We start from the raw sequence: 26,297 nt of genomic DNA on the forward strand, positions 1-26,297 counted from the left end.
AGAAAACCTATGTTGGAACAGTCTTTTCTTGATTGTATTTTTATATTTGGCACTACTTTCCGAGCCATTTAATGGCTCAAAAAGGCTTCAATGTAAGCAAAGCTCATATTACAGTGGTATCACTTTTCACTGTTACTGTTAGTGTTTTCACTCCCAGCTGCACTGACACTGCTTACATCATCCTGTGATGTGGATGAGTTGTAAGGTACATTTTCATAGTATGTCTACTCTACACATATGAGATATATTGTTAACCAACCACATTTTCAGGTACTGGTATTTTCAGGTACACTAACGAACACTGAAAATATGTGCAGCCTATGGAAAGTTCAATTTTCCCAAGTTCAAGTCCAAGTCTGAGTCATCAACATTCAAGCCTGAGTCGAGCCACAAGTCATCTAAATTAGGATTTGAGTACTACAGTACCACACCAGTGTGTAGGCCTACTTATACTGTCACTACAGTACCACACCAGCGTGTAGGCTTACTACACTGTATGGTTTTTAAGACTAAAATGTGAGTTCACTTACTGGCTCCATTTTCATTTTGATCTGTTTCTAAAGATGTGCCCTGACCTGAATGTGCCACAGGCCTCTACCCGACACGGAGACTACTAGTATTTTTCCCAAGGTGTAACTAAATTTACGCAGTTTGGGTCCAAGTCCTGGAAAAATGTGCCCCTGGTAAGTTATTGAGTGTCCACGTAACACCAATGGCACGCCTTGCAGACAAATAGTTGTGTGGACAACAAAGGGCAGATTAACATTGACATTGACATTGGATACGTCTACAGTAATCTAACATGCATCTTTTTTAGGCTGAACCCACATGGTGCATTGTAGTGCTGTCCTTGGGGACAGGAAATTTAGAAGTCCCTTTCATGTTGTGATGGCGCACAAAAGACCCAGGGTTTCTCTATGATAGGCGTGTCTTTTATTCATTGACTGTAAGAGAACTGCAGAGAAAGTTTGTATATTCAATTTATTGCCTGAGGCAATAACAAAAACTGATCTGTTAGTTCTGTTACAATAGCTGCACTCCAAAGAACAATAACGATACTTTTATCACCTCCGAAAATCTCCAGGTGTTATCAGATCGTTGATTCTGGTACACTGAAACTAAATTTAAGATGAAATTTCTTATGAACCCGGAAGATACCACATCCAGTAGCTCTTCAGTACGGCCAGAAGTTTAGTGAATTAGGTTGAAGTCATTAAAACTCATAACCACTCCACACATTTAATGTATAATAATGATAAAGGTAATAATAATAATAATAATAATAATAATAATAATAGTTGTTGTTGTTGTTGTTGTTGTTGTTGTTGTTGTTGTTGTTGTTGTTGTTGTTATTATTGCTATTATTATTATTATTATTATTATTATTATTTTAATGGGTGATTATTTGATTTCAGGGACTTTGGGGTACTTCAATTTCAGAAAAATAAAATCTCAAAGTCAAGTCAAGTCAAGTTTATTTGACTAATTCACAAGCATATCTCAGAGGACTTCACAGAGAATATGTCTAGCTAAATCTAGCTGACACAACAATAACAATTACAGTAGTAATAATAACAACATGACTGAACAATCATATGATAGAGAGAGATAGAAAGAAAGGGAGAAAGGGCGACGGAATGTGGGGGAGGAGAGAGCAGGGAAAGGGAGGAGAGAGCAGGGAAAGGGAGGAGGTGGGGAGGGAACAGGGGAATGTGGGGGAGGAGAGAAAAAACCTTAAATTATCTACCTATAAGCTTTATTGTCATTTTGGCAGGAATCATCATCTGTATATGGTTGTACACATCACTTTATGGAGTTTTTAAAATGGAATTTGCCTGCCAAATTTCCAAATGTATGTAGGTAGTGGTAATGATGGTGGTGGGAATGACATTTCAGTCATAACCTGAAAGGCCGCTCAGCAAGGACGAAGCCACTGCTCGTCCTTTAGCCACAGCTAAAATACATATTCTCTACATGGATCATTAAGATATTACATTATTAATACAACCATGCTGCAGACATCTAGCATGGTAGTTAATTAGCCTGGTAAACCATCTGGTCACGTGAACTCACATTCTGTTTCGGTTCATGGATCCGGATGGTTTTAACCAGGCTAGCAATTAATAGTACTACCACCAAGCTCAAACAAGTAGGCGACGACAAGAGGGCATCGATCGTTTTGGGAAGTGTTCTAGAATTCTATAGTTGCCTTGTAAAGATGGGTAATGTACTGACAGAAGTTTTAAAGATAAATCTATTGCTTTGTATAGCCAATGTTTGTTGGGCATCATGGTGCCCCAGCTTGGTTACTTACCTTATAGTCTCTTAAAACAGACTGTCTCATCTACATCCGGCGAATGCAGCTATACAGTCTGTACGTTACACCCCCAGAACATGCACAAGGAAGTTGGGAAAAAAACCTTCAGACTGGAAGGAAGTTCGACGGAATCCGACCAATCACGGCACGTGTGTCCACGAAAAAAAATCTGATTGGACTAATGAGCGGAATACCCGCCTTTCTGCTTCCCATTCCGGTTGGTGCATGATTCTCCCCCACTTAGTACAGACGGTATGGCGGAAGCATTTGAAAATTGCGGAAGCCAACTCGTCTGTTCTAAGAGACTACTTACCTTATGGTTTAACTCAGTGTCGTTTGTCTAGATCTCAAAGGCCACAGCTGGTTAGCCGGACAATTTAACAACCATGCTTGTTTGAGTGACATAGCCTTGACTTATCAGTGAGGGTAGGGCACATACCTCTATTCCAGTGCTTGTATTTGCCCTGGGTGGTGTGGTCGTCTGTGCAAGCAGGAAAGCCTTCCTCTCAGCCCAGCTCTCCAGGACCCAGACAGCTCAGTCGACTCAAAAGCGAAGCAACCTAAACACGTATCGTAGACTGAAGAACATTTATGCGGGGGTGGTGGGGGGGTCTTTTGTAGAGGTAAAAGAACTCACATACCACCGCCCACGGAGACCCGGGTTCAATTCACGGCTTGGTCAAACATTCCTACAATTGGCCGTGTCTGTGGGTGGGAAGCCGGGTATGTGTCCTGGTCGCCTGCACTAGTGCCTCTGGTTGATCGGGACACCTGTTCATGGGGAGGGGGGGGGGGGGGGAATAGCGTCCTGCTAGTTCTGCTGGTGAAACTCCACACTGTCAGGTGAAAAGAAGCGGCTGGCGACTGCACATGAATCAGAGGAACGACTGGGACAGCAGGGGGAATTGGCCAAGAAAGGAAAATCTGAAAAAGCTCTCAGACGCCCAACTCTCTCCCCCTCACTTCCTGCTGGAAATGATTGAGCTGTGTAAACAATGATTTTAATAAACAATTCAGAAAACAAATGTAGAAATTCCGAAAAATGACGGTTACATCCTTAGCTCATGTTACAGAGGATGTTCCTCTCACGCCCCTTTGGTCCTCTGAGGATAGGTATAAATGGAGAGATCTGGTAACACAAAGCAAGGCACAAAATGAAGACTTTCAGGTGAGTCTACTGAATTACTCTGGCATCTTTTCGCCCATGTAATATTAATATAGATGTTTAAATTTATATTTATTCATAATATTTTTTTCAGCATCTATTTATATGATGTAGAACATATTCACTTGAATGGAAATATTTCAATTAACAGAAGTATCTTTAGTGTCTGCCTTCCATCCACAATGGAGGAAAATGCTGATAAAACATAATAATTAGTTTGATTCTGGATTCATTACTAGCCAAGGTCAGCTGTAGCAGTTTGTCCAAACTCAGATTTTACTTTGGGGGGGGGGGGCTAATCTGATCATTGGTGCCAATATATCTAACTAACCAATATAACTGATCAACTAATTTAGATTTGCAAAATGTAGGATGTGTTGAAAAAATAATAGTTTCTAAGAGCAACTACCGGTAAGTCAGTTTGCCATCAATTACAGTATGTCTTTGAGGATTTTTCACCAAAAAAAGAAGGAAAAAAAAAAGAAAATCAACGATGTCTGTGATTTCTAAGCGTTTTAGCAAAGGTACAGAATTGTCTGAATAAAATTATGTATATTTCATTTTCATAGAGTCTAGTCTTGCTGTCTTTTTTGCCATGGTAAATCCAAAACGTGACTGCTTATGTTACATAATGGGCCTGAGTGACTCTATTGTTGGAATTCTCTATGGGCTTTGTCCCCATGTAGGTCGATCACTGAATTGCAAAGTCCAATATGTGGCCAAAGTTTTCCTTGAGATTCCCTCCTCATGAAAGGAGTGAATGCCTTGGGGGGAACCAAGGCATTCACCTCAATGTTTTGTTTCTTCTTGCTGGTCCAGAACAATGAGGCTGGCCATCCTTGTGTGCCATCTTGGCCTAATTCTGAGGTGTGAGGGACAGGCACAGATTCCAGCTGCTTGCATCACAAGCGAAACCAACAGACCTCCAGGTTGGTAGCATTTTCTGAGACTATAGGTATATATTTACACAATTAGAGTTGAAGACTGTCTAGAACAGCAGATGATGATATTTCATTTCTATTCCTTAGTATTGTTATTTGTATACTTCCACTGTGGCTGTATTATAATCTACCTTTTCATCCCACCTAGAAAACAGTGACATAAGTGTGATTTGTGGCACTGACATGATGGAGATGAGCATCTATATTTGCCCAGTTTACAATGCTCAATACAATGAAACCCTGATGGCCCTGAATGGAAAGTTCAACAAGCAAGAGTGTTTCGGGACTCCTGACTATACCGCTGACATACCTGTCTTAAAGTTCAATTTTTCTATCAATGTAAACGCTCTGGATGTCTGTGGTAACTCCATTAAGGTATTCTTCATCATTTATAACATTTCATATTAAACTCAAACTGCTTCTATTTCCCAAATTGATTGGCAGGAACTTTACAGTTTCCAAGAATTGAAGCATAGAATAGAATTAAATAGAATATTTAGTGACACCAGGGCCAGTGGAATTTGCTTTTGGTACAGCATTAAAGAATGGAATAGTGTATAAGTATGTATATAAAAATCAAGTATTGGGACTTTGACTGTCATAAATGTGAATTCAGATTAGCTTATTATATTCCTTTTAACAGATAACCAACGAAAGGGGGACTGGGCCGTTTTCCGACTTCTCAAGTGTCCAATTCGTTAACATCTCTGGAATCATCAGCTCGTCAGACCCCAGCGCGGGTACTATCACCTACCGCGAGCAGATCCTGTACATGTTCTCCTGTCGTTACCCAATGCAATATCTGATTAACAACACTGAGCTGGGCGTGTGAGTATGCCACCAGACTCACACAACACAACACAACACAACACAAAGTAATCAGCACCATCGCATTCACTCGTGAGTCATCCATGTGGAATGAGTGGGAAAGAATATATAAAAACATAGCCTACTGTAACATGAACTCCTTTTTATTCAATACAGATCGGGTGTGAATCTCGCCATAAGAGACAATAACGGCACTTTCATCAGCACACTGAGTATGCACCTCTACGAAGTAAGGCCTGCTCTAGCTTTTGGATTCAACATGTTGCACACAGAATATTCATAACGAGGCAAAATTGTTTCATGTCAACTTAATGGCGCTCTTACTTTTCTGTGGGACAGGATGGAAGTTACCTTAACACACTTATAGTGCCATCAGCAGGACTCAACCTGAAGACCAGGATTTATGTGGCAATTAAAGCTACCAATCTAACAGACAGGTACTGATGGAAGTGAAAGCACTACACTTCATATCACGAGTGAATATATCTGAAAATATGCAGTAAAACATTGTTAAAATCCATCTGTCTCTCCTCCCAGGTTCAATGTGCTGCTTGACAGGTGCTATGCATCAACAAGCCCTAATCCCTCAAATAGCACCTTCTACGACCTTTTTGTCGGGTAAGCCACCGTCATATGCAATTAACCTATAGCCATAATAAATTGTACAATGGAACTCACTTCCAAGCCAACTCTGTATACTTCTACTGTATACTCCCAACTTGCAATCCCATAACTGGTGGCCTTTCCATCCAAAGGTGTAACAAAGACGGACAGACTCATATGGAGCTAAATGGGGACGCTCAGAACGCACACTTCTCCTTTGAGGCCTTTAGATTCGTTGAACACAAAAACCAGTCAATTTCCACGTTCTACCTGCACTGTGTCACCAGACTCTGCCAGGTTGCCAAATGTGAATCTTTAAAGCCTGTGAGTCACAAATATCACTTCACACTCTCGAAGCTACAGTACCCTGTGTTCCAACCACCTGTTTACATGTCACGTTTTATCCACAAAACTGTACAGTATTTCATAGATGACTTCACCATGTGGAATACATGCTTTTCTGATCTGCTTGATTTTACTCAATGTTGTCTATATTTCATGTTGGAAAATTTCAAAGACCAAAGTTTGGCTATGAGTGTTCTCTTCCTTAATAGAGACGTTTCACAGGTCTGTTTGAGCAGTCATAAACAATAACTGAGCAGATCAGTAAAGTGTCTCTAGGCAAAATGGTAAAGGCATGTAAATCGCGAATTACACACTTTGTTTTAGCAAGACATATTCACTGTTTTCCCTGAGGTGCATCATTTAGATTGAGATAGATACCGAGACAGATTTTTCCTCTAATCTCCTTATTTGAACAGAACTGTCCAACCAGCCGGAGGAAGAGAGAAGTGCAGTCACAGTCAAGCGATACACCAATGGCGACAGTCACCTCTCCTCCCATCTCAGTGTCCAAGCAGAAGACCAATGGTATGTCTTTAATCAATCAGTTGTATCCACCACAACAACAACAACAACAACAACAAAGCAACTACATATAAAGACATTGCACTTTATGGACAAGCACAGTTTGCACTACAACTTAAATGTCCCTTAAATGCACTTTAACTGTCTTTCATGTGGTTCTAACTTTTTTTTAACCCTTTAACTTTTTTTTAACCTTTTATCATGTTTATTTCTGTATTCTATTTTTTTCTACTGTACAGCAAAGTCATGGGCCGAGGCTTTTAAATTTCATTGTAGCTTGCTGCATATGACAATAAAGTTTCCTTGATCCTTGATCCTTGACTCCATTAATTCTGACCCGTTAAAATTTGCAGAAGGACATCCAGTTGTGGGAGCTAATCATGGTAGGAATCAGCTGATTTTATTCCCCCCTTTGATGTTGGCTAATGAAGTTAAAAGAAATATGCAATGTAATAAAGTACCACAATATTCTCCAATGTCTTAATGTGTCTCTTCCTCTCTGCCCATCCAGCCGCAGAATCCGAGTCCAAGCAATCTGACAGGACTCTGAAGGGTGTAATTGGTGGCCTTACATTCCTAACTGCTGTCTTTGTTTGCATTGCTATCTTCCTTGCGCTATATATCAGGAAGAGAAAGATCATGCAATAGCTACAAACATCCTCTGACTGAGACTGGATTCATCTCTCTCTCTCTCTCTCTCTCCAAATCCCAGTGTGATACTGTATCATCTAAAAGTATGTGCACACACAATGGTATAATGATAGGAATATAAGTCATAAGAAACAATGGGCAGGTCCGCAATACTGTAGAAAACAACATATTTAGCTGAACATCACCGGTTTCACAAACATAGCATGGCAAAAAGGCGGTAGGCAGTTATCTAGGCTTGCAGTGAAGTACGGTAATCATTATCGACACGATGCATAGATTATTAATGTGGAGTTGAGGGTACAGAAACTGTGCATAAATCTTGTATTATAATTAAATTGTGTAAAAATGTGTTTTGTTCACCCTGTCAGAATCATAAAGTATTTAATGAATGATTGTATTTTGTAATCGACAATTATGTATACTTGTAAGATGTATCCAATTAAAAATGATAAAAAAGTGACTGAAGAATTTCCTGTGTGCAAAATGTACTGTATTTAAAAAATGCTATTATTTTGTCAATGTTATCCCAAGAAAGAAAGAAAGAAACTCCCAAGTCTAACAGTTTTACTGCATTCTCAAATCCAGGAGTGGGAAGGTTACTTTAAAATGTAATCTGATACAATTACTAGTTACCTGTTAAAAATTGTAATCAGTAACGTAATCCAAGTATCACAATATAAAAGTAATGTAGCTGATTACTTTCCGTTACTTTTGGATTACTTTTGAACACATTTCCTGCATTTAACTACTGGAGTCCAGGGGCATGCTTCTCAGGACATTTTTTCCAAAAATAGCTCTGTAATCCTCATTTCAGACCTTATGTGTTGGTTACAGCAAGCTTTCAGCCAACCTATCTAGTGTCGCCTGTTTCTCATTTATTATAATACAAAAACAATAATAATATTTTAATTTTTGGATTACAGTGCAGTGCACTGATACCTGGTTGCACTGGTCCTTTTTAAGAGCCAAGTCTGTTTTGTCAAGTGTTTTTACTCCCAGGTTTTAGTTGTTTTTTATCCATATGATATCAAACATAAAGTAGCTAGACAATAAGGAGAGTTAATATTTACAGTGCAGAGCTACTTGGATTAATACTCAAAATACAATAAATAGATGCAATACATGTATTTTAAATTATAATCCTACTAGTAATCCCAATTTTTACTAAATGTAAATGTAATCTTGATGACATCTTTTTTCTGTAACTGTAAGGGATTACAGTTACCTGTTTTGTACCCTGATTACAGTAACCTGATTACATGTAATCAGTTACCTGATATGTGAACATGATTTGAACATGTTACAACCTATTTTTAGTCTATGGTTACAACATACAAATGCCTAAAACCAGCTATAGTAATCAATTTGATTATTTTTTGAATGAAATATTTTGAGTACTTACTTTAGGTGGGTAATTCTCATGTAGAAGATTGTGTTTGACTGAGAGTTTGTCCTAGTGACTCTACTACTTCATATGATCAGCGTAGAATTGGTGAAGATGACAGATCTTTCAAATACAGAAGAAAAAGTGGCGGTGGACTATTTAGGGAATAAGAAGAGGAAAGAACATGAGGACATCTCCAAAGCCTCTGCATTTGTTGCTGATAGGCTAACGAGTGTGTGTGTGTGTGTGTGTGTGTGTGTGTGAGAGAGAGAGAGAGAGAGAGAGAGAGAGTGAGTGAGTGAGTGAGTGAGCATAAATCGTATTCTGTAAAGTGTAAAGCACCCCTGTGGGTGACCTAACGGAGCCGGACTTTTGAATTAGGTAATTAGGGCTGACTAAATAGGCAAAACATTTCTAATTAGTGACCGAAATTACTCAACACAGGTTCAGCACCATGGAGAGCTCCAGAGTGGAGGAGCACACAAGTGAGCGGACTTGGACTATGAAAAACCCTCTGGGGAGAAGAGAGGAGAAGCTGCATGCCAACTCTCTGAGCTAGGCCTACCGCAGATTAATTGGCCGCTGGTTATTGGAAGATCACATAAGAATCCCCCACCACTTCATGGAAGTCACAACCTCCTGCGAAATACAGTCCACTCTATATGTGTATCTCTCCACCAGATGGAGACAGTAAATAGGAGCAAAAAGTGCTTCCTTCCTCCAAACCTGGCACACAGCGAACAGTCACCTGTGATGAGGGGCAGCTGTGTTGGTGCAGCTGCACGCTGATAAGCCTGTAACATACACACACACTACAGGCAGGCAGCACATGTCATGCACCCTCAGAGGTACCACAAATGAACCTAACCTATTCTATCTAAATCTCAGTTTTATATAAGGCTTTATTTATCCAGGGACTGAGCAGTGTGCACCCATCTTTTTCAGCAACACCATCAGCATTACTCCTTCATTCCCTCACACATTTTCCCAGCTATAGGCTGGGGATGTGAAGCAGCGCCGGCAACATTCAAGTCAAAAGTCAGCCTATTAACCTAATTCTAATTCTCCAAGAGGACAAAAAAAGTAAAATTGTGAAAGTTGTTCAGCATTTCACTTCTTTAATTCCAGTTACTATATATATGGAAATTAGAAATGTCATATGTCAAATATGCTGTGAAATGCTCATTCCATATAAATACTGTCAAAACAATAAGAGTGATCATGTTAATTAGAGAAGCAAAGTTTTCAGTACAGAGGTACAGTAAATACAAACGTGTAATGACAGTTTGAGTGACATAATATTTGCTAATAGGCCTGTGCTGTGGTAATTAAAAGAGATTTTTACAACTGTTTCTTAAAGGTCCAGTGCAATGACAACCACTTTTCCCGTCATGGTACACCATGGTATTGTTTAGTCAAAGGGCATGTTAATGCAAAGTCAGCCAAAACATTGTAACTGTGACTCTCAGACTGTGAGTGTGAATTTGAGAACACCCAATGAGAAATGATCCCTGTGTTTAACAATGCAAAGCGTTTAAGACAGTGGTTCTTAACCTTAGGGTCGCAACTCTAAGGGTCGCCAGGAAATTCAAATAGGGCCGCCTGGAATTAAACAAATATATATGTTTATTTTTTACACCACACACAATTTAAAACTAGCTAAGATTATTAGGGTCACTTGCGATTTTTTAAATTTTTTTGTTTTGAGTTTAAAGTGAAAGTGACACTCTCTTTTCAGTTTTGTTCTCTTGGGTGACAACTATGGCGATGAGTGGTAATTGCAGGTGAGATCCAAATGGTCAATGGGTTCACTATCAGATAGATAGTAGTCTCGCTGGCCAGCCTCCTCTCCCTTCCGTTCGAGGAATCTGGCGCCGCAGGTCTCCATAGTGGGATTGTGATGGGCTGCGCTTAGCGGCAGTGCCCTTGGAAAATAGTTTCCAACAATCCAGTTTGCCGTTTTCAGTGTAGCAACGAGCTAGCGTGTAGGTTTCTGCCGTTATCTTGCTAGCTAGTTAGCGTTGTTGTTTTCACTGAGGCGGCAGGGCACTATTTACAGCGACACACAGGGAGGAGGGAGCGGAAGCCGCTCTGATTGACATGGTCGGAGCCAATGACAGAGTTTGTAATAAGCCGGGAGCGGACATCCAGCTGCCACTGAAACAGTCGCTCCAATGGGAGAGCAGAGTAGAGCAGGGGAGGGTTTATCCCAGTTATGGAGACCTGCGGCGCCAGACTCCTTGGACGGAAGGGAGAGGAGGCTGGCCAGCGAGACTAGATAGATAGTGAGTTTAATTATTATTATTTTTAGATGAAAATGTTTGAGATTATAACTTTAAATCAGGATTCTGAGAATAAAGTCAGAAATCTGAAAATCAAGTCAGAATTTTTAGATTAAAGTCAGAATTCTCAGATTAATGTCAGAATTCTCAGATTAAAGTCAGAATTCTGAGGGAAAAAGAAGCATACTGTTACATGTGACATCACTGACGATGTCACTGATGATATTATCGATGGTGTACCGGAATTTAAATGTCTAGGGTCCCTCGATTTTTGTGACATCAGAATCGGGTCACAAGCCAAAAAAGGTTGGGAACCCCTGGTTTAAGACATCCCTACTTCCAGTGTAAATGATGTCAAATACACATATGTTTTCATTAATGTTCTGACTGCTCAACTGTGTGCCCCATGGTCTGCCAGACAATACCTAGTTACTTGTTAAACTAGTCAAAAATCACAAGTAATTTGATGTTGAAGAACTGAACAAACAAACTCTACAGTAACTTGTGCAGTTATTACTGGCAGGAACGTAATCTTCCCATAAATCATGTCCACAACATCTGCTTTTGAGACTTTGTGCTCATTTCAGATGAGACCAGGTTTCTCCACTGATCTTCTATGGCATGGGTGCCCAAGCTTTTTTAGGATGATTGCAGCTTACAAAAAATAAAACTACCGGTAGTTGCGAGCTACTTCTTTTCCCCTTGTCTTCCCCTCAAGTACATATTCAGCACATTTGAACAGTATTATATTATTTAGCTATACATGAGTGGGATTTAGTTTATGCATAAAAAAAAAAAAAAAAAAAAAAAAAACATTTTGGATTTCTTTGGTGAGCTACTTATTAATGGCCCAAGATCTACTGGTAGATCACCTATTGGGCATGGCATGGCATGGCCTGGCTAATGGCTAACAGCCATCTTATTACTAGATAGGCAGCACACAAGTTACAACTGTGAGCATGGTGTTGCCTGTCTTGTGAGAAACATCCTTTGCATAATTCTTGCCAATGGGAGACAATGAGGTCAAAGCTTGGCACAACATTTTAAATGAACTCCCACACTGTGCTCTTGCAACACCAAAACATCAATACATTTTGTGTGCGTGAGTTTATTTGATTTTTTATCACTTCTTTCCTTAGTCCTACATTAATCTTGGTTAACATTACAGCTTCCTAAAATGTGATCTGAGATGTACTTTATTTGATATTCAGGGAGTAAAGCAGTGTGTAGTAGGCGTATTGCACAACGGGGACCATAGATAACAGAGGGGAAAGGCAACGAAACTGCCCTGGTGGCTGGCACCTTAGGCTGGTGTAAAATGACAATACCACGGTTAATTGCAATATTCCACTTATCTACAGATCTCATTCTTCATCCGATTGGTAAAATCCTTTTCCTGACTGAATTAAAACCATTGCACTGGATCTTTCATATAAAATAACCCCCCCCCCCCCCATATATCTTAAAAATATATCTTTGAAATGTGGCAAGTGTTCTACTTTTAGTTATTTCAATGCAGCTTTGGCAGAGGTTAGCATTCTTAAGGGAAGCACCTCCTCCACCCATTCATTTGGGGCAGCCCTCATCCGCTTCCACAGTGCCACCTCATATGGAGTTGAATCCATCCAGTCCACCACTGCTCCATAACTTCTGCCTACAGAGGGAGACAGAGCAAAATATAAGCATTGATACTCTGAATAATGTTAGGTCAAAACATTGATAATCTGTGTATAAAACTCGGATCACGGTCATGTTCGAACTCGACCATAATTTTTATGTCAACTACACACACCCGTAATGTTTCGTGATTGCATCTTGCAATACCAGCCCTGCTGTCGCGACTGGTAAAAATCAAGCATTTAAGCATGAGCTTCAAGAGAATCAAAAACACAGTACATTCACTCAGGTGTGTCCAGACTTTTGACTGATTGATATCAGCTGGTCTCTGCCAGTACCTGTGCCCAGGCCCAGTCTCAGGCCCCCCAGCAGGTTGCTGGCCAGCCTGTCTCTGTCCCAGACAGTGAGCTCCACGCAGGCTTCCCTCAGGTCCTCCTCCCTGATGCCATCGTACACCATGGTGTGGTTAAATACTGGATCCACTGTCCTCTGCAGGATACGCGTCTTCTGCCGACTCTTCCTGCTCGTGTCTGGCAGCACAAAGCTTAAGAGGAGGGGGGGGGGGGGGGGGCAACATGTTACTATAGTACCGCAGGAATGAGTCCGGAAAACTGGAAGTTGGCACTTCCGGTTCCCTCCTCTCAAAGTCAATGGCATTTTTGTATACTCTATTGATATGACGGAAAACTCTGAACGAGAATCTCAATTTTGTGGAGGCTGTTTTGTGCATACCACTTCACATATGGGTAAATGGCGGTTCGGATCGGAGGCAGGTTCTTGCATTCTTTCACCCAAATGTGAATCTCTCCAGTGCTGGGGCCCTCCTTCGCCACGCCTACACAGCAGCAATGACACGGAAAACGTTCACTTGAACCACCGGCTCTATTGTCTCTTGATTGTAGATAAATAAGATGTTTGAAACACATGGCATCAAATAGCAAAGTCCTTGTGAGCCGAGTGAGTGAGTGAGAGTGTACAGACCTTCACTGTGGGCGATCTGAGGCACGAAACGTACGGCTAGTCTCATCTCTCCTCTGTCGTTTGAGGGCGCTACAGCGGCTGTTGTCTGAAGAGGGTGACAGAGTATATATTACAGTACATGAACATCCCAAATCCATCATAACACTCTAAACCGGCTCTGTGCAGAGGTTACAATAATCATGTGCGATATAATATGCTCAAATAGAATAAGGTTCCATTGAGAAAAAGAAGAGATTGATCACATTCCGAGATAAGCGCTTATTATTTGATGAGAAGATAGCTACTGCGAAAGAAAGCGGCCTGTGTGTGTGTGTGTGTGTGTGTGTGTGTTGTTTTGTTACCCTGGCTTTCAGGGCTAATTAGTTCATCTGGGTGTGGTCAAAGTCCCAGTTGGAGAGGTCCACTTCTACCTCGCCCAGGAAACTGTTCCTGCCAAAGGTGTCGTTATGCCAGACGGAGAGAATGAGCGTCTGGGTTCGTAGATACTCCATGCGAACCCGATACTGGAGGGGCAGGGAAGAGTATGAGTTTCTTTTGTTTGACGATTGTTAGTCAAACTGTGTATTAAGCATTACAATGTGGGAAAACATGTCTGTGTATGTTCACTTCTACTGGCGTTTTTGTGTGTGTGTGGATTCTTACTCTGAGATCTTTGAAAGTTGGATTTTGGGTTTTCTTTTTCACCGATGTTTTCCTCTTTCCGAGATTAGCTTTGTCAGGGACAAGGTAACTTTTGACATACCTTCAAAGGGCAGAAAAACAAAGGTCTGTTAATCTACATTCACAGTCATAGCCCATTGTTCGAAACTAACTTTTTGGATCACCTGCCAAGGACTGATAAATAAACAAATAAATAAACTAGAATTGACCTCCGCCAAGGCCAATACTCCAGTCTACTGTGACATCCAATTTTGTGAGTCGGATCAGAACCCTGCCCCACCCACATCCCCCCAGCCACTGCCCGTACCCACCCCTTGAACCCAGACTCTCTATGACCTTCCTATGAGTAGCTATGATGCCTTTTACCTAGACCCGCTCCTTTCCTGACCATGCCCCCTCACACCACCCAGATACACCTAGCCACTCCCACTACACAACCCTCGAACGCCGACTCACTAGACCTTCCTATCCCTAGCTACGGCCCTTTTTCCCTAGCCTCGCCCCCTCCCTTGACCTGCCCTGGATTGGATCCATCCCAAAATTCAATGGGTTCTTCCTTGGCCCATGCTACCCCCTTCCACAAAGTTTCATGAAAATCGGCCCAGTAGTTTTTCCGTAATCCTGCTAACAGACGGACAGACAAACGGCACCGAAAACATCAACTCCTTGGCGGAGGAAATAAATAAATAAATGTCAAGAATTTCTTTATAATATTTTTTTAATATCTATCTCATCTTTACCATGAGAACTAACAGCCATCATATTTTCATAGAAATGCCATTCTATCTGTTTTCATCTATTTTGTGTATAAACCAACCTGTGTTCATTTCAAACTCACTCACTTGCAGTGGATCAAATTTGTAACATCATGAAGTGCAAAAAAACACAATTACAAATGATGCATTCAAATGTCACTGCTTCAAAAAGTTACTGGCCAATGACTTTCAGACCTTTAGTCATTCCTTAGCAGCGGATGTCTAGTAAATGAAAATAAATGTGAGAATTGCTTGGAAATGGTCGATTTGTTCTCTGTGGGTTTCATGAGTGCAGTACTCACGGATCGGAGCGGCCCCTCTTTGGGTCGACTGCAGCCAGGTCTCGGCACTCGGCCACAAAGATATGGAACTCTCTGAGCTTCTGAATATAGTTGATGGAGAACTGGATGGTCCCCTGAACCTCCACATTCCCAAAGTCCCCACTGTACATGGTCAGCACACTTCCACTCAGCTAGGAACGCACACACACACGCACACACACAGACACATACACACGCACGCGCACACACACACACACACACACACACACACACACACACACACACACACACACACACACACACACACACACACACACACACACACACACAAACACAAACAGCCATAATATAATCATTAACATACTGTAAGTACATGATTTGTGGTTTAGTATAACTATAATACAAGAGGGATCTAACTTTTGTAGGTACAAGAGTAATTCTGGTAAAAATTATTTTTTATATACAGGTGCTTTGAAGTTGAAGAATAAAGCAGTTCAGTCATACCTGGATGATGAGCATCGCCTGTTCTGCATGTCTGCTCAATGTTTCTATGTTTATTTCATATTGTGTGCTGGCCATGCAGCTTCCTGCCTTCTAATCGCTTGTGTGTTTTGTAATGTACAGTATACTTATGCGATTGCTTTTTTCTTACCCATAATAAATTCAGTCAATCAAAGTGTTTGTTTACAATATTGCAAACAGCAGCATACAGGCTGCCCTTAGTGAAGGTGTCCCTTTCTGTTTTTCATTCATTCAACTCCCAGAGTTCAAGGTAAAGGTCGATGCTAATTGACAGTGTTATAATGATTTTTGGCCATGGTCTTAATCTTTATGATGTTGGCGGAAAACAATTTTTGAATCTCCCATAAATTGGCCAACATCACCATCATCATTTTTCAAACCATCAGTTGTGCCGTGTCGATGGAGCGATGAATCACGGCCTGATGATGATCGTTACAGTCGTTAGTGATTTGACTTTGCATAGACCTCCTTCAAATTATTATTATAGTGATTTCATGCCAGTAAAAAAAAAACCTCCCCCCCTCACTGGCGCAGCACCAACAGAAACATTCACTTTGACGAGGCGTTTCACTGTGTTACCAACGTGGATCGTGTCAGTTAAGCTTGGCTGACGATAAAAAGCCACAGAGCGATGCTGTTTCTGTGAGCAATGTGCTTATGTGTATGCGTTGCTGTCGTGTGTGTGAACATACAGAGGACACAGATGCCATGCCAGAGGAGTTGGTGAGGTTAGTCATGGATCTGCCCGTCTGTAGTCTGCCTCGATGGTAACTGTCCTCGGAGGTGGAGTCAGTGTCTCTGCTGTCACCCTGGAACACAGACAGAAAGCCCCGTGCACAGGGATGCTGCGCAGCCTTTGACCTAGTGCATTAACGGATGTCGGGGGTGGCTTTACAGTACCTCCTCCTGCATGAACGAAGGAACCGATTTGCTCATCTTCTTCAAGTGTTCCGGATCCGAAAACGAGGATGAGGAGAGCGAGGGGCCGGATGGACCTGAGGAGGGAAAACAGGAACGAGAGGGCCACTCTTTCATGAGAATACACATCTTGAATCTCAATGTGCCAATATGTTTGCCAAATGAAAATAAAGCACAAGGCACATTTTTACCGTCACTACTGCGTCTCAGATCAGCACCGGAGTCTTGACTTCTTTCTTGTCCTGTGGGGAAATATTTGTTTTTATTATGGGGACCGTAATAAGATTTACTCAAAACAACTGCTGTCTGTGGTCTTTACATATTGGGAAAATGTGACTTGGAAGTTGAAGATATTCTCATGTGGTGTTAAGGATGCTGTGATGTCCTCCATACTTTTAGCCAGACTTTTAGGCCGGGCTTCAGCTCGCCTCAAGGCTTTTCTTACAGGGTGATCCACGTCATCATTTTCACCTAAAGGATTGGGAAAAAAGGCTCTGATGAATCAGTAGCACAGGACTACTTCATTATTAATACAACCATGCTGCAGACATCTAGCATGGTAGTTAATTAGCCTGGTAAACCATCTGGTCACGTGAACTCACATTCTGTTTCGGTTCATGGATCCGGATGGTTTTAACCAGGCTAGCAATTAATAGTACTACCACCAAGCTCAAACAAGTAGGCGACGACAAGAGGGCATCGATCGTTTTGGGAAGTGTTCTAGAATTCTATAGTTGCCTTGTAAAGATGGGGGTAACACTTTACAATAACGTACACAAATACTATAGTAGTTACTAGTAAACTAATCATTAACTAATAGCCAGTTAATGAGTAGCTAATGAAAAATTTGGCATTAGTCAATCACTAGTTAATCGTAGTTAATGAGTAGGTAGTCATTAGTTAATGATTAGTATCTAATTTCCTGAGTAGAGTAGTTAATCATTACCTAATGATTACTAAATGTCAGCTCGTGAATAGAGTAGTTAATCATTACTTAATGATTCCAAAATGTCAGTGCATGAATGTATTAGTTAATCATTAGTTAATCATTAGTTAAGGTCACATTGTGAGTATAGTAGTTAATCATTAGTTCATGATTAGTTGTTAGTTCCTTAGTAGAGTAATTACTCATTAGTTAATGGTTAGTCAATGGTCAGTTTGGGAGTATATAGTTAATTGTTAGTTATTCATTACTTAATTATTACCTGTCCATTAGTTACTCTTTTTGTGTACCCTATTGTAAAGTGGTGCATCATACTCAGTAGTTTATGAATAGTGAATCATTACTTAATTATTATCTGTCTATTAGTTAGTCTTTTTGTGTACCCTATTGTAAAGTGGTGCATCATACTCAGTAGTTTATGAATACTGAATCATTACTTAATTATTACCTGTCCATTAGTTACTCTTTTTGTGTACCCTATTGTAAAGTGGTGCATCATACTCTGTAGTTTATGAGTACTGAATCATTACCTGTCCATGTGTTACTCTTTTTGCACCCTAATATAAAGTGAAAGATATCCTTATCAAATAAACACTCCCTCCAGGTGAGATTTGAACCCTGAACCCCAAGATTGTTAAATTGTAAGTCTGGTTCTCTACCATCTGAGCTAACCAGCCTGTTGCTTGTTAGAGCCATACTATCGAATGTAGAGGGAGACCAAGTATTATAGTTTAAAGGTATATTCCACCCAAAAACTACTTTCTGTCCAAGTACTTACAATTACTTAGACATAAGTAGTATTTGGCTGAAACATACCTAAGTACTTGGACATTAAGTAGTATTTGGATAGAATATACCTTTAAAACTATAAGTATTTGGAGAGAAGGTAGTATTTGGGTGGAATATATCTTAAAAACTATAAGTACTTGAACAGAAAGTAGTATGTGGATAGGATATAATACTTAGTCTCTGACTCTACAGACCTATAGTATGGCTCTACCAAATAACAGGCTGGTTAGCTCAGATGGTAGAGAACCAGACTTACAATTTAACAATCTTGGGGTTCAGGGTTCGAATCTCACCTGGAGCGAGTGTTTATTTGATAAGGATATCTTTCACTTTATATTAGGGTGCAAAAAGAGTAACAAATGGACAGGTAATCATTCAGTACTCATAAACTACAGAGTATGATGTACCACTTTACAATAGGGTACACGAAAAGAGTAACTAATGGACAGGTAATAATTAAGTAATGATTCAGTATTCATAAACTACTGAGTATGATGCACCACTTTACAATAGGGTACACAAAAAGAGTAACTAATGGACAGGTAATAATTAAGTAATAGAGTAATGAATAACTAACAATTAACTATATACTCCCAAACTGACCATTGACTAACCATTAACTAATGAGTAATTACTCTACTAAGGAACTAACAACTAATCATGAACTAATGATTAACTACTATACTCACAATGTGACCTTAACTAATGATTAACTAATGATTAACTAATACATTCACGCACTGACATTTTGGAATCATTAAGTAATGATTAACTACTCTATTCACGAGCTGACATTTAGTAATCATTAGGTAATGATTAACTACTCTACTCAGGAAAATAGATACTAATCATTAACTAATGACTACCTACTCATTAACTATGATTAACTAGTGATTGACTAATGCCAACATTTTCATTAGCTACTCATTAACTGGCTATTAGTTAATGGTTAGTTTACTAGTAACTACTATAGTATTTGTGTACGTTATTGTAAAGTGTTACCAAGATGGGTAATGTACTGAGAGAAGTTTTAAAGATAAATCTATTGCTTTGTATAGCCAATGTTTGTTGGGCATCATGGTGCCCCAGCTTGGTTACTTACCTTATATTCTCTTAAAACAGACTGTCTCATCTACATCCGGCGAATGCAGCTATACAGTCTGTACGTTACACCCCCAGAACATGCACAAGGAAGTTGGGAAAAAAACCTTCAGACTGGAAGGAAGTTCGACGGAATCCGACCAATCACGACACGTGTGTCCACGGAAAAAAATCTGATTGGACTAATGAGCGGAATACCCGCCTTTCTGCTTCCCATTCCGGTTGGTGCATGATTCTCCCCCACGAAGTACAGACGGTATGGCGGAAGCATTTGAAAATTGCGGAAGCCAACTCGTCTGTTCTAAGAGACTACTTACCTTATGGTTTAACTCAGTGTCGTTTGTCTAGATCTCAAAGGCCACAGCTGGTTAGCCGGACAATTTAACAACCATGCTTGTTTGAGTGACATAGCCTTGACTTATCAGTGCCCAGCGAGCACAAAACGTTTTTTCAACGTTGATTTTTAGTTGAAATCTGGGTGATATTGGGTTTGAACGTCTAAGACCTAATTTCACCCTCTTTTCAACCGGCTAAAATGCGGTTACAACGTCAACGTGTAAAAAAACACAATTTGGTTCATCATATTGTTAAAACATTTGTTGTAGCTTGGAATAGAGGCAATATTGATAGTGTGTGGATTGGCATTTGTCCATTTTATTGTGTAACTGAGCGTTGAAATCTGGTCTATACGAAAACTACATTTCAACGCATTTTATGTCACATGAAATATCATAAAGTATGGGACTATATAGGCTATGTGGTGCCAGCAAAAAGCTTCCAGGACACAACTATGGTTCATAGTTTAGCGCAATACTATAAAATAATGAATTCAGTTCCTGCCGCAACGTGCATGCACAAGTACTTAATTGCTAGCTATACTAACCGTGACTGACTAGACTAGACCAAAGCAAGTCTGCACCGGTCTGCACCAAGTGCGGAACGCTATGTTATTGTAACAGACTGTATACAAGGCTCTGTGTACCTCCTCAGTCTCTGGTGTTAAATGAAGTAACCTCTGAAGCCATAGGCTACAGCCTATAGACAACACACACACACAACATAATTTTAGTCTGTTACATTAATATAATAGTCTCGTACACATCACATAAAATAACTTAACTCCCGATCGTCGACAATCATGTAGTCTACAAGTTGTGTGCAAGATAGAGTATATATGTGCCCAGCTCTCTATAGAGTATAAGGAAATGTATAGCTCAGCGCGTTAAGCGGACTGGCTTGAATGTGGGAAAGCGGGGTTCGAATCCCGTGTGCGCTGCTGAATGTTTAATTTAAGAACCTGGTGAAATATGGTCTAAATCTGAACGTTCAATAAACGTCTGCAAATAGTGGGTGAAAAAACTTTCACTTTCAAACCTTCCTTGCATGTTTCAACCGAAAAATGCTCGCTGGGTGAGGGTAGGGCACATACCTCTATTCCAGTGCTTGTATTTGCCCTGGGTGGTGTGGTCGTCTGTGCAAGCAGGAAAGCCTTCCTCTCAGCCCAGCTCTCCAGGACCCAGACAGCTCAGTCGACTCAAAAGCGAAGCAACCTAAACACGTATCGTAGACTGAAGAACATTTATGCGGGGGTGGTGGGGGGGTCTTTTGTAGAGGTAAAATAACTCACATACCACCGCCCACGGAGACCCGGGTTCAATTCACGGCTTGGTCAAACATTCCTACAATTGGCCGTGTCTGTGGGTGGGAAGCCGGGTATGTGTCCTGGTCACCTGCACTAGTGCCTCTGGTTGATCGGGACACCTGTTCATGGGGAGGGGGGGGGGAATAGCGTCCTGCTAGTTCTGCTGGTGAAACTCCACACTGTCAGGTGAAAAGAAGCGGCTGGCGACTGCACATGAATCAGAGGAACGACTGGGACAGCAAGGGGAATTGGCCAAGAAAGAAAAATCTGAAAAAGCTCTCAGATGCCCAACTCTCTCCCCCTCACTTCCTGCTGGAAATGATTGAGCTGTGTAAACAATGATTTTAATAAACAATTCAGAAAACAAATGTAGAAATTCCGAAAAATGACGGTTACATCCTTAGCTCATGTTACAGAGGATGTTCCTCTCACGCCCCTTTGGTCCTCTGAGGATAGGTATAAATGGAGAGATCTGGTAACACAAAGCAAGGCACAAAATGAAGACTTTCAGGTGAGTCTACTGAATTACTCTGGCATCTTTTCGCCCATGTAATATTAATATAGATGTTTAAATTTATATTTATTCATAATATTTTTTTCAGCATCTATTTATATGATGTAGAACATATTCACTTGAATGGAAATATTTCAATTAACAGAAGTATCTTTAGTGTCTGCCTTCCATCCACAATGGAGGAACATGCTGATAAAACATAATAATTAGTTTGATTCTGGATTCATTACTAGCCAAGGTCAGCTGTAGCAGTTTGTCCAAACTCAGATTTTACTTTGGGGGGGGGGGGGGGGGGGGGGGCTAATCTGATCATTGGTGACAATATATCTAACTAACCAATATAACTGATCAACTAATTTAGTAGATTTGCAAAATGTAGGATGTGTTGAAAAAATAATAGTTTCTAAGAGCAACTAAGTCAGTTTGCCATCAATTACAGTATGTCTTTATGTGGCCAAAGTTTTCCTTGAGATTCCCTCCTCATGAAAGGAGTGAATGCCTTGGGGGGAACCAAGGCATTCACCTCAATGTTTTGTTTCTTCTTGCTGGTCCAGAACAATGAGGCTGGCCATCCTTGTGTGCCATCTTGGCCTAATTCTGAGGTGTGAGGGACAGGCACAGATTCCAGCTGCTTGCGTCACAAGCGAAACCAACAGACCTCCAGGTTGGTAGCATTTTCTGAGACTATAGGTATATATTTACACAATTAGAGTTGAAGACTGTCTAGAACAGCAGATGATGATATTTCATTTCTATTCCTTAGTATTGTTATTTGTATACTTCCACTGTGGCTGTATTATAATCTACCTTTTCATCCCACCTAGAAAACAGTGACATAAGTGTGATTTGTGGCACTGACATGATGGAGATGAGCATCTATATTTGCCCAGTTTACAATGCTCAATACAATGAAACCCTGATGGCCCTGAATGGAAAGTTCAACAAGCAAGAGTGTTTCGGGACTCCTGACTATACCGCTGACATACCTGTCTTAAAGTTCAATTTTTCTATCAATGTAAACGCTCTGGATGTCTGTGGTAACTCCATTAAGGTATTCTTCATCATTTATAACATTTCATATTAAACTCAAACTGCTTCTATTTCCCAAATTGATTGGCAGGAACTTTACAGTTTCCAAGAATTGAAGCATAGAATAGAATTAAATAGAATATTTAGTGACACCAGGGCCAGTGGAATTTGCTTTTGGTACAGCATTAAAGAATGGAATAGTGTATAAGTATGTATATAAAAATCAAGTATTGGGACTTTGACTGTCATAAATGTGAATTCAGATTAGCTTATTATATTCCTTTTAACAGATAACCAGCGAAATTGGGACTGGGCCGTTTTCCGACTTCTCACAAGTCCAATTCGTTAACATCTCTGGAATCATCAGCTCGTTAGACCCCAGCGCGGGTACTATCACCTACCGCGAGCAGATCCTGTACATGTTCTCCTGTCGTTACCCAATGCAATATCTGATTAACAACACTGAGCTGGGCGTGTGAGTATGCCACCAGACTCACACAACACAACACAACACAAAGTAATCAGCACCATCGCATTCACTCGTGAGTCATCCATGTGGAATGAGTGGGAAATAATATATAAAAACATAGCCTACTGTAACATGAACTCCTTTTTATTCAATACAGATCGGGTGTGAATCTCGCCATAAGAGACAATAACGGCACTTTCATCAGCACACTGAGTATGCACCTCTACGAAGTAAGGCCTGCTCTAGCTTTTGGATTCAACATGTTGCACACAGAATATTCATAACGAGGCAAAATTGTTTCACGTCAAGTTAATGGCGCTCTTACTTTTCTGTGGGACAGGATAGACAATACCTTAACACACTTATAGTGCCATCGACAGGACTCAACCTGAAGACCAGGATTTATGTGGCAATTAAAGCTACCAATCTAACAGACAGGTACTGATGGAAGTGAAAGCACTACACTTCATATCACAAGTGAATATATCTGAAAAGAAATATGCAGTAAAACATTGTTAAAATCCATCTGTCTCTCCTCCCAGGTTCAATGTGCTGCTTGACAGGTGCTATGCATCAACAAGCCCTAATCCCTCAAATAGCACCTTCTACGACCTTTTTGTCGGGTAAGCCACCGTCATATGCAATTAACCTATAGCCATAATAAATTGTACAATGGAACTCACTTCCAAGCCAACTCTGTATACTTCTACTGTATACTCCCAACTTGCAATCCCATAACTGGTGGCCTTTCCATCCAAAGGTGTAACAAAGACGGACAGACTCATATGGAGATAAATGGGGACGCTCAGAACGCACACTTCTCCTTTGAGGCCTTTAGATTCGTTGAACACAAAAACCAGTCAATTTCCACGTTCTACCTGCACTGTGTCACCAGACTCTGCCAGGTTGCCAGATGTGAATCTTTAAAGCCTGTGAGTCACAAATATCACTTCACACTCTCGAAGCTACAGTACCCTGTGTTCCAACCACCTGTTTACATGTCACGTTTTATCCACAAAACTGTACAGTATTTCATAGATGACTTCACCATGTGGAATACATGCTTTTCTGATCTGCTTGATTTTACTCAATGTTGTCTATATTTCATGTTGGAAAATTTCAAAGACCAAAGTTTGGCTATGAGTGTTCTCTTCCTTAATAGAGACGTTTCACAGGTCTGTTTGAGCAGTCATAAACAATAACTGAGCAGATCAGTAAAGTGTCTCTAGGCAAAATGGTAAAGGCATGTAAATCGCGAATTACACACTTTGTTTTAGCAAGACATATTCACTGTTTTCCCTGAGGTGCATCATTTAGATTTAGATAGATACCGAGACAGATTTTTCCTCTAATCTCCTTATTTGAACAGAGCTGTCCAAGCAGCCGGAGGAAGAGAGAAGTGCAGTCACAGTCAAGCGATACACCAATGGCGACAGTCTCCTCTCGTCCCATCTCAGTGTCCAAGCAGACCAATGGTATGTCTTTAATCAATCAGTTGTATCCACCACAACAACAATAACAACAACAAAGCAACTCCATTAATTCTGACCCGTTAAAATTTGCAGCAGGACATCCAGTTGTGGGAGCATGACCATGACACCCCTGGTAGGGGTGTCATGGTGGATACTTGGACAGTCAAGGATCTCCATCGCTCACGGTCTTCAGCTGTTCTTAGCAGGGTTTGGAAGCTGCGGCCAGTCCATTCTTTGATGTTGTCCATCCAGGACTTTCTCTGCCTGCCTCTTCTCCGCTTTCCCTCTACTGTCCCCTGCAGGATGGTCTTTGACAGGGAGGTGTGTCTTGTGACATGGCCATACCAGGCCAGTTTGCGACGTTTTACTATTGACAATAGAGGTTCCTGGTCTCCAGCATGGGAGGTCACTAGCTGTCTAACATAGTCATTTGTCCAGTGTTCTTTATATGAAATATGTAGCATTCTTCTGTAGCATTTGCTTTCAAAGGACTGTATCCTACGCTCCGTGTCCGCTGTGAGTGTCCAGCTCTCACAGCCATAGAGTAATGTGGAGAGAACAAGTGACTTGTAAAGTCTGACCTTCACTGGGAAGCTGATGGTGTTGCTTTTCCAGATACTGGCCAGTCTTGTCATGGCTGATGTTGCTATGCCGATTCTTGATTTGATCTCCTTTGTGGAGCTACCGTCTTCACTCACAAAGGACCCGAGGTATTTAAAGTCCCTTACTTCCTCCAGTGTTTGCCCGTTCATTTTGATGTTCGGTGGTGGTAAGTGATTGTGGCTGTTGACCAGAATCTTGCTTTTCTCTGCACTTATCTCCATGCCATATGCTCTCGCCGCCTCTTCCAGTCTGGTGGTGAGTTCCTGGAGTTCAGCCTCGCTTTTTCCCATAAGGTCGATGTCATCAGCGAAGCGCAGGTTGGAGATGGGTCTTCCCCCGATGGTAATGGAGGTGACGAAATCTTGGAGTGCTTTTCCATGATGTTCTCCAGGAAGACATTGAACAAGACAGGGGAAAGGAGACAGCCTTGGCGGACCCCGATTGATGTTTTGAAGAGTTCTCCCATGCTGTTGTTTATGAGAACTGCACTGCTTGAGTCTGCGTAAAGGGCTTGAATGACCTGTATGAGATTATTGTTGAAGTTGTAATGTCTGAGAACCTGCCATAACCCTTCATGCCACACATGGTCAAAGGCTTTTTTAAAGTCAATGAAGTTGTGGTACAAGTCGTGCTGGTGCTGAAGGTGCTTCTCGATCAGTAGTCTGACGTTGAAGATCTGTTCGGTGGTGCTCCTTTTTGGTCTGAATCCTGCCTGTTCCTCTGAAAGAATTTCCTCTGCCTTGTTCCTCAGTCTGTTCAGGATGATCCGCAGCATTACTTTGCTAGCGTGACACATGAGGCTGATGGTTCTGTAATTTTGGCACTGCCTTGAATTTCCTTTCTTGGGGATGGGGATAATCAGAGATTGGGTCCATTTTTGGGGCCACTGCTTGGTTTCCCATATCTTTTGGCAGATGTGTGTCAGTGCTACTATACTTCTTTGCCCCCCATGCCTCCAAAGCT

The 26,297-nt window shown here is 41.0% G+C and overlaps 3 protein-coding genes across 3 annotated transcripts; 2 read left to right on the forward strand and 1 right to left on the reverse strand.

The window, feature by feature from the left end:
• Positions 1–4,606: 4,606 nt before the first annotated feature.
• On the forward strand, positions 4,607–7,260 carry LOC310776533 (zona pellucida-like domain-containing protein 1; the record flags this gene model as incomplete). Its single annotated transcript, XM_083636714.1, has 8 exons — positions 4,607–4,798; positions 5,067–5,251; positions 5,408–5,480; positions 5,591–5,688; positions 5,789–5,869; positions 6,007–6,178; positions 6,630–6,724; positions 7,233–7,260. The coding sequence occupies 8 exons, from the start codon at positions 4,607–4,609 to the stop codon at positions 7,258–7,260; spliced, it is 924 nt and encodes a 307-aa protein (XP_083492840.1).
• Positions 7,261–12,543: 5,283 nt separating this feature from the next.
• sytl2b (synaptotagmin-like 2b) lies at positions 12,544–17,000 on the reverse strand (the record flags this gene model as incomplete). Its single annotated transcript, XM_083636715.1, has 10 exons — positions 16,964–17,000; positions 16,755–16,849; positions 16,547–16,663; positions 15,354–15,523; positions 14,279–14,378; positions 13,999–14,139; positions 13,637–13,721; positions 13,388–13,490; positions 12,994–13,199; positions 12,544–12,692 (listed from the first exon to the last, which is right to left on the reverse strand). Exons 2-10 carry the CDS (start codon positions 16,788–16,790, stop codon positions 12,544–12,546), a joined length of 1,107 nt encoding a protein of 368 aa, XP_083492841.1. The 5' UTR covers positions 16,791–16,849; positions 16,964–17,000.
• Positions 17,001–21,632: 4,632 nt separating this feature from the next.
• Positions 21,633–24,454, forward strand: LOC310776536 (zona pellucida-like domain-containing protein 1; the record flags this gene model as incomplete). Its single annotated transcript, XM_083636717.1, has 7 exons — positions 21,633–21,758; positions 23,081–23,265; positions 23,417–23,489; positions 23,600–23,697; positions 23,802–23,882; positions 24,020–24,191; positions 24,422–24,454. The coding sequence occupies 7 exons, from the start codon at positions 21,633–21,635 to the stop codon at positions 24,452–24,454; spliced, it is 768 nt and encodes a 255-aa protein (XP_083492843.1).
• Between the last annotated feature and the right edge of the window lie 1,843 nt (positions 24,455–26,297).

The sequence above is a fragment of the Poromitra crassiceps genome (genome assembly GCF_964638095.1).
Source record: "Poromitra crassiceps genome assembly, chromosome: 5".
In the NCBI taxonomy this organism is placed as follows: domain Eukaryota; kingdom Metazoa; phylum Chordata; class Actinopteri; order Beryciformes; family Melamphaidae; genus Poromitra; species Poromitra crassiceps.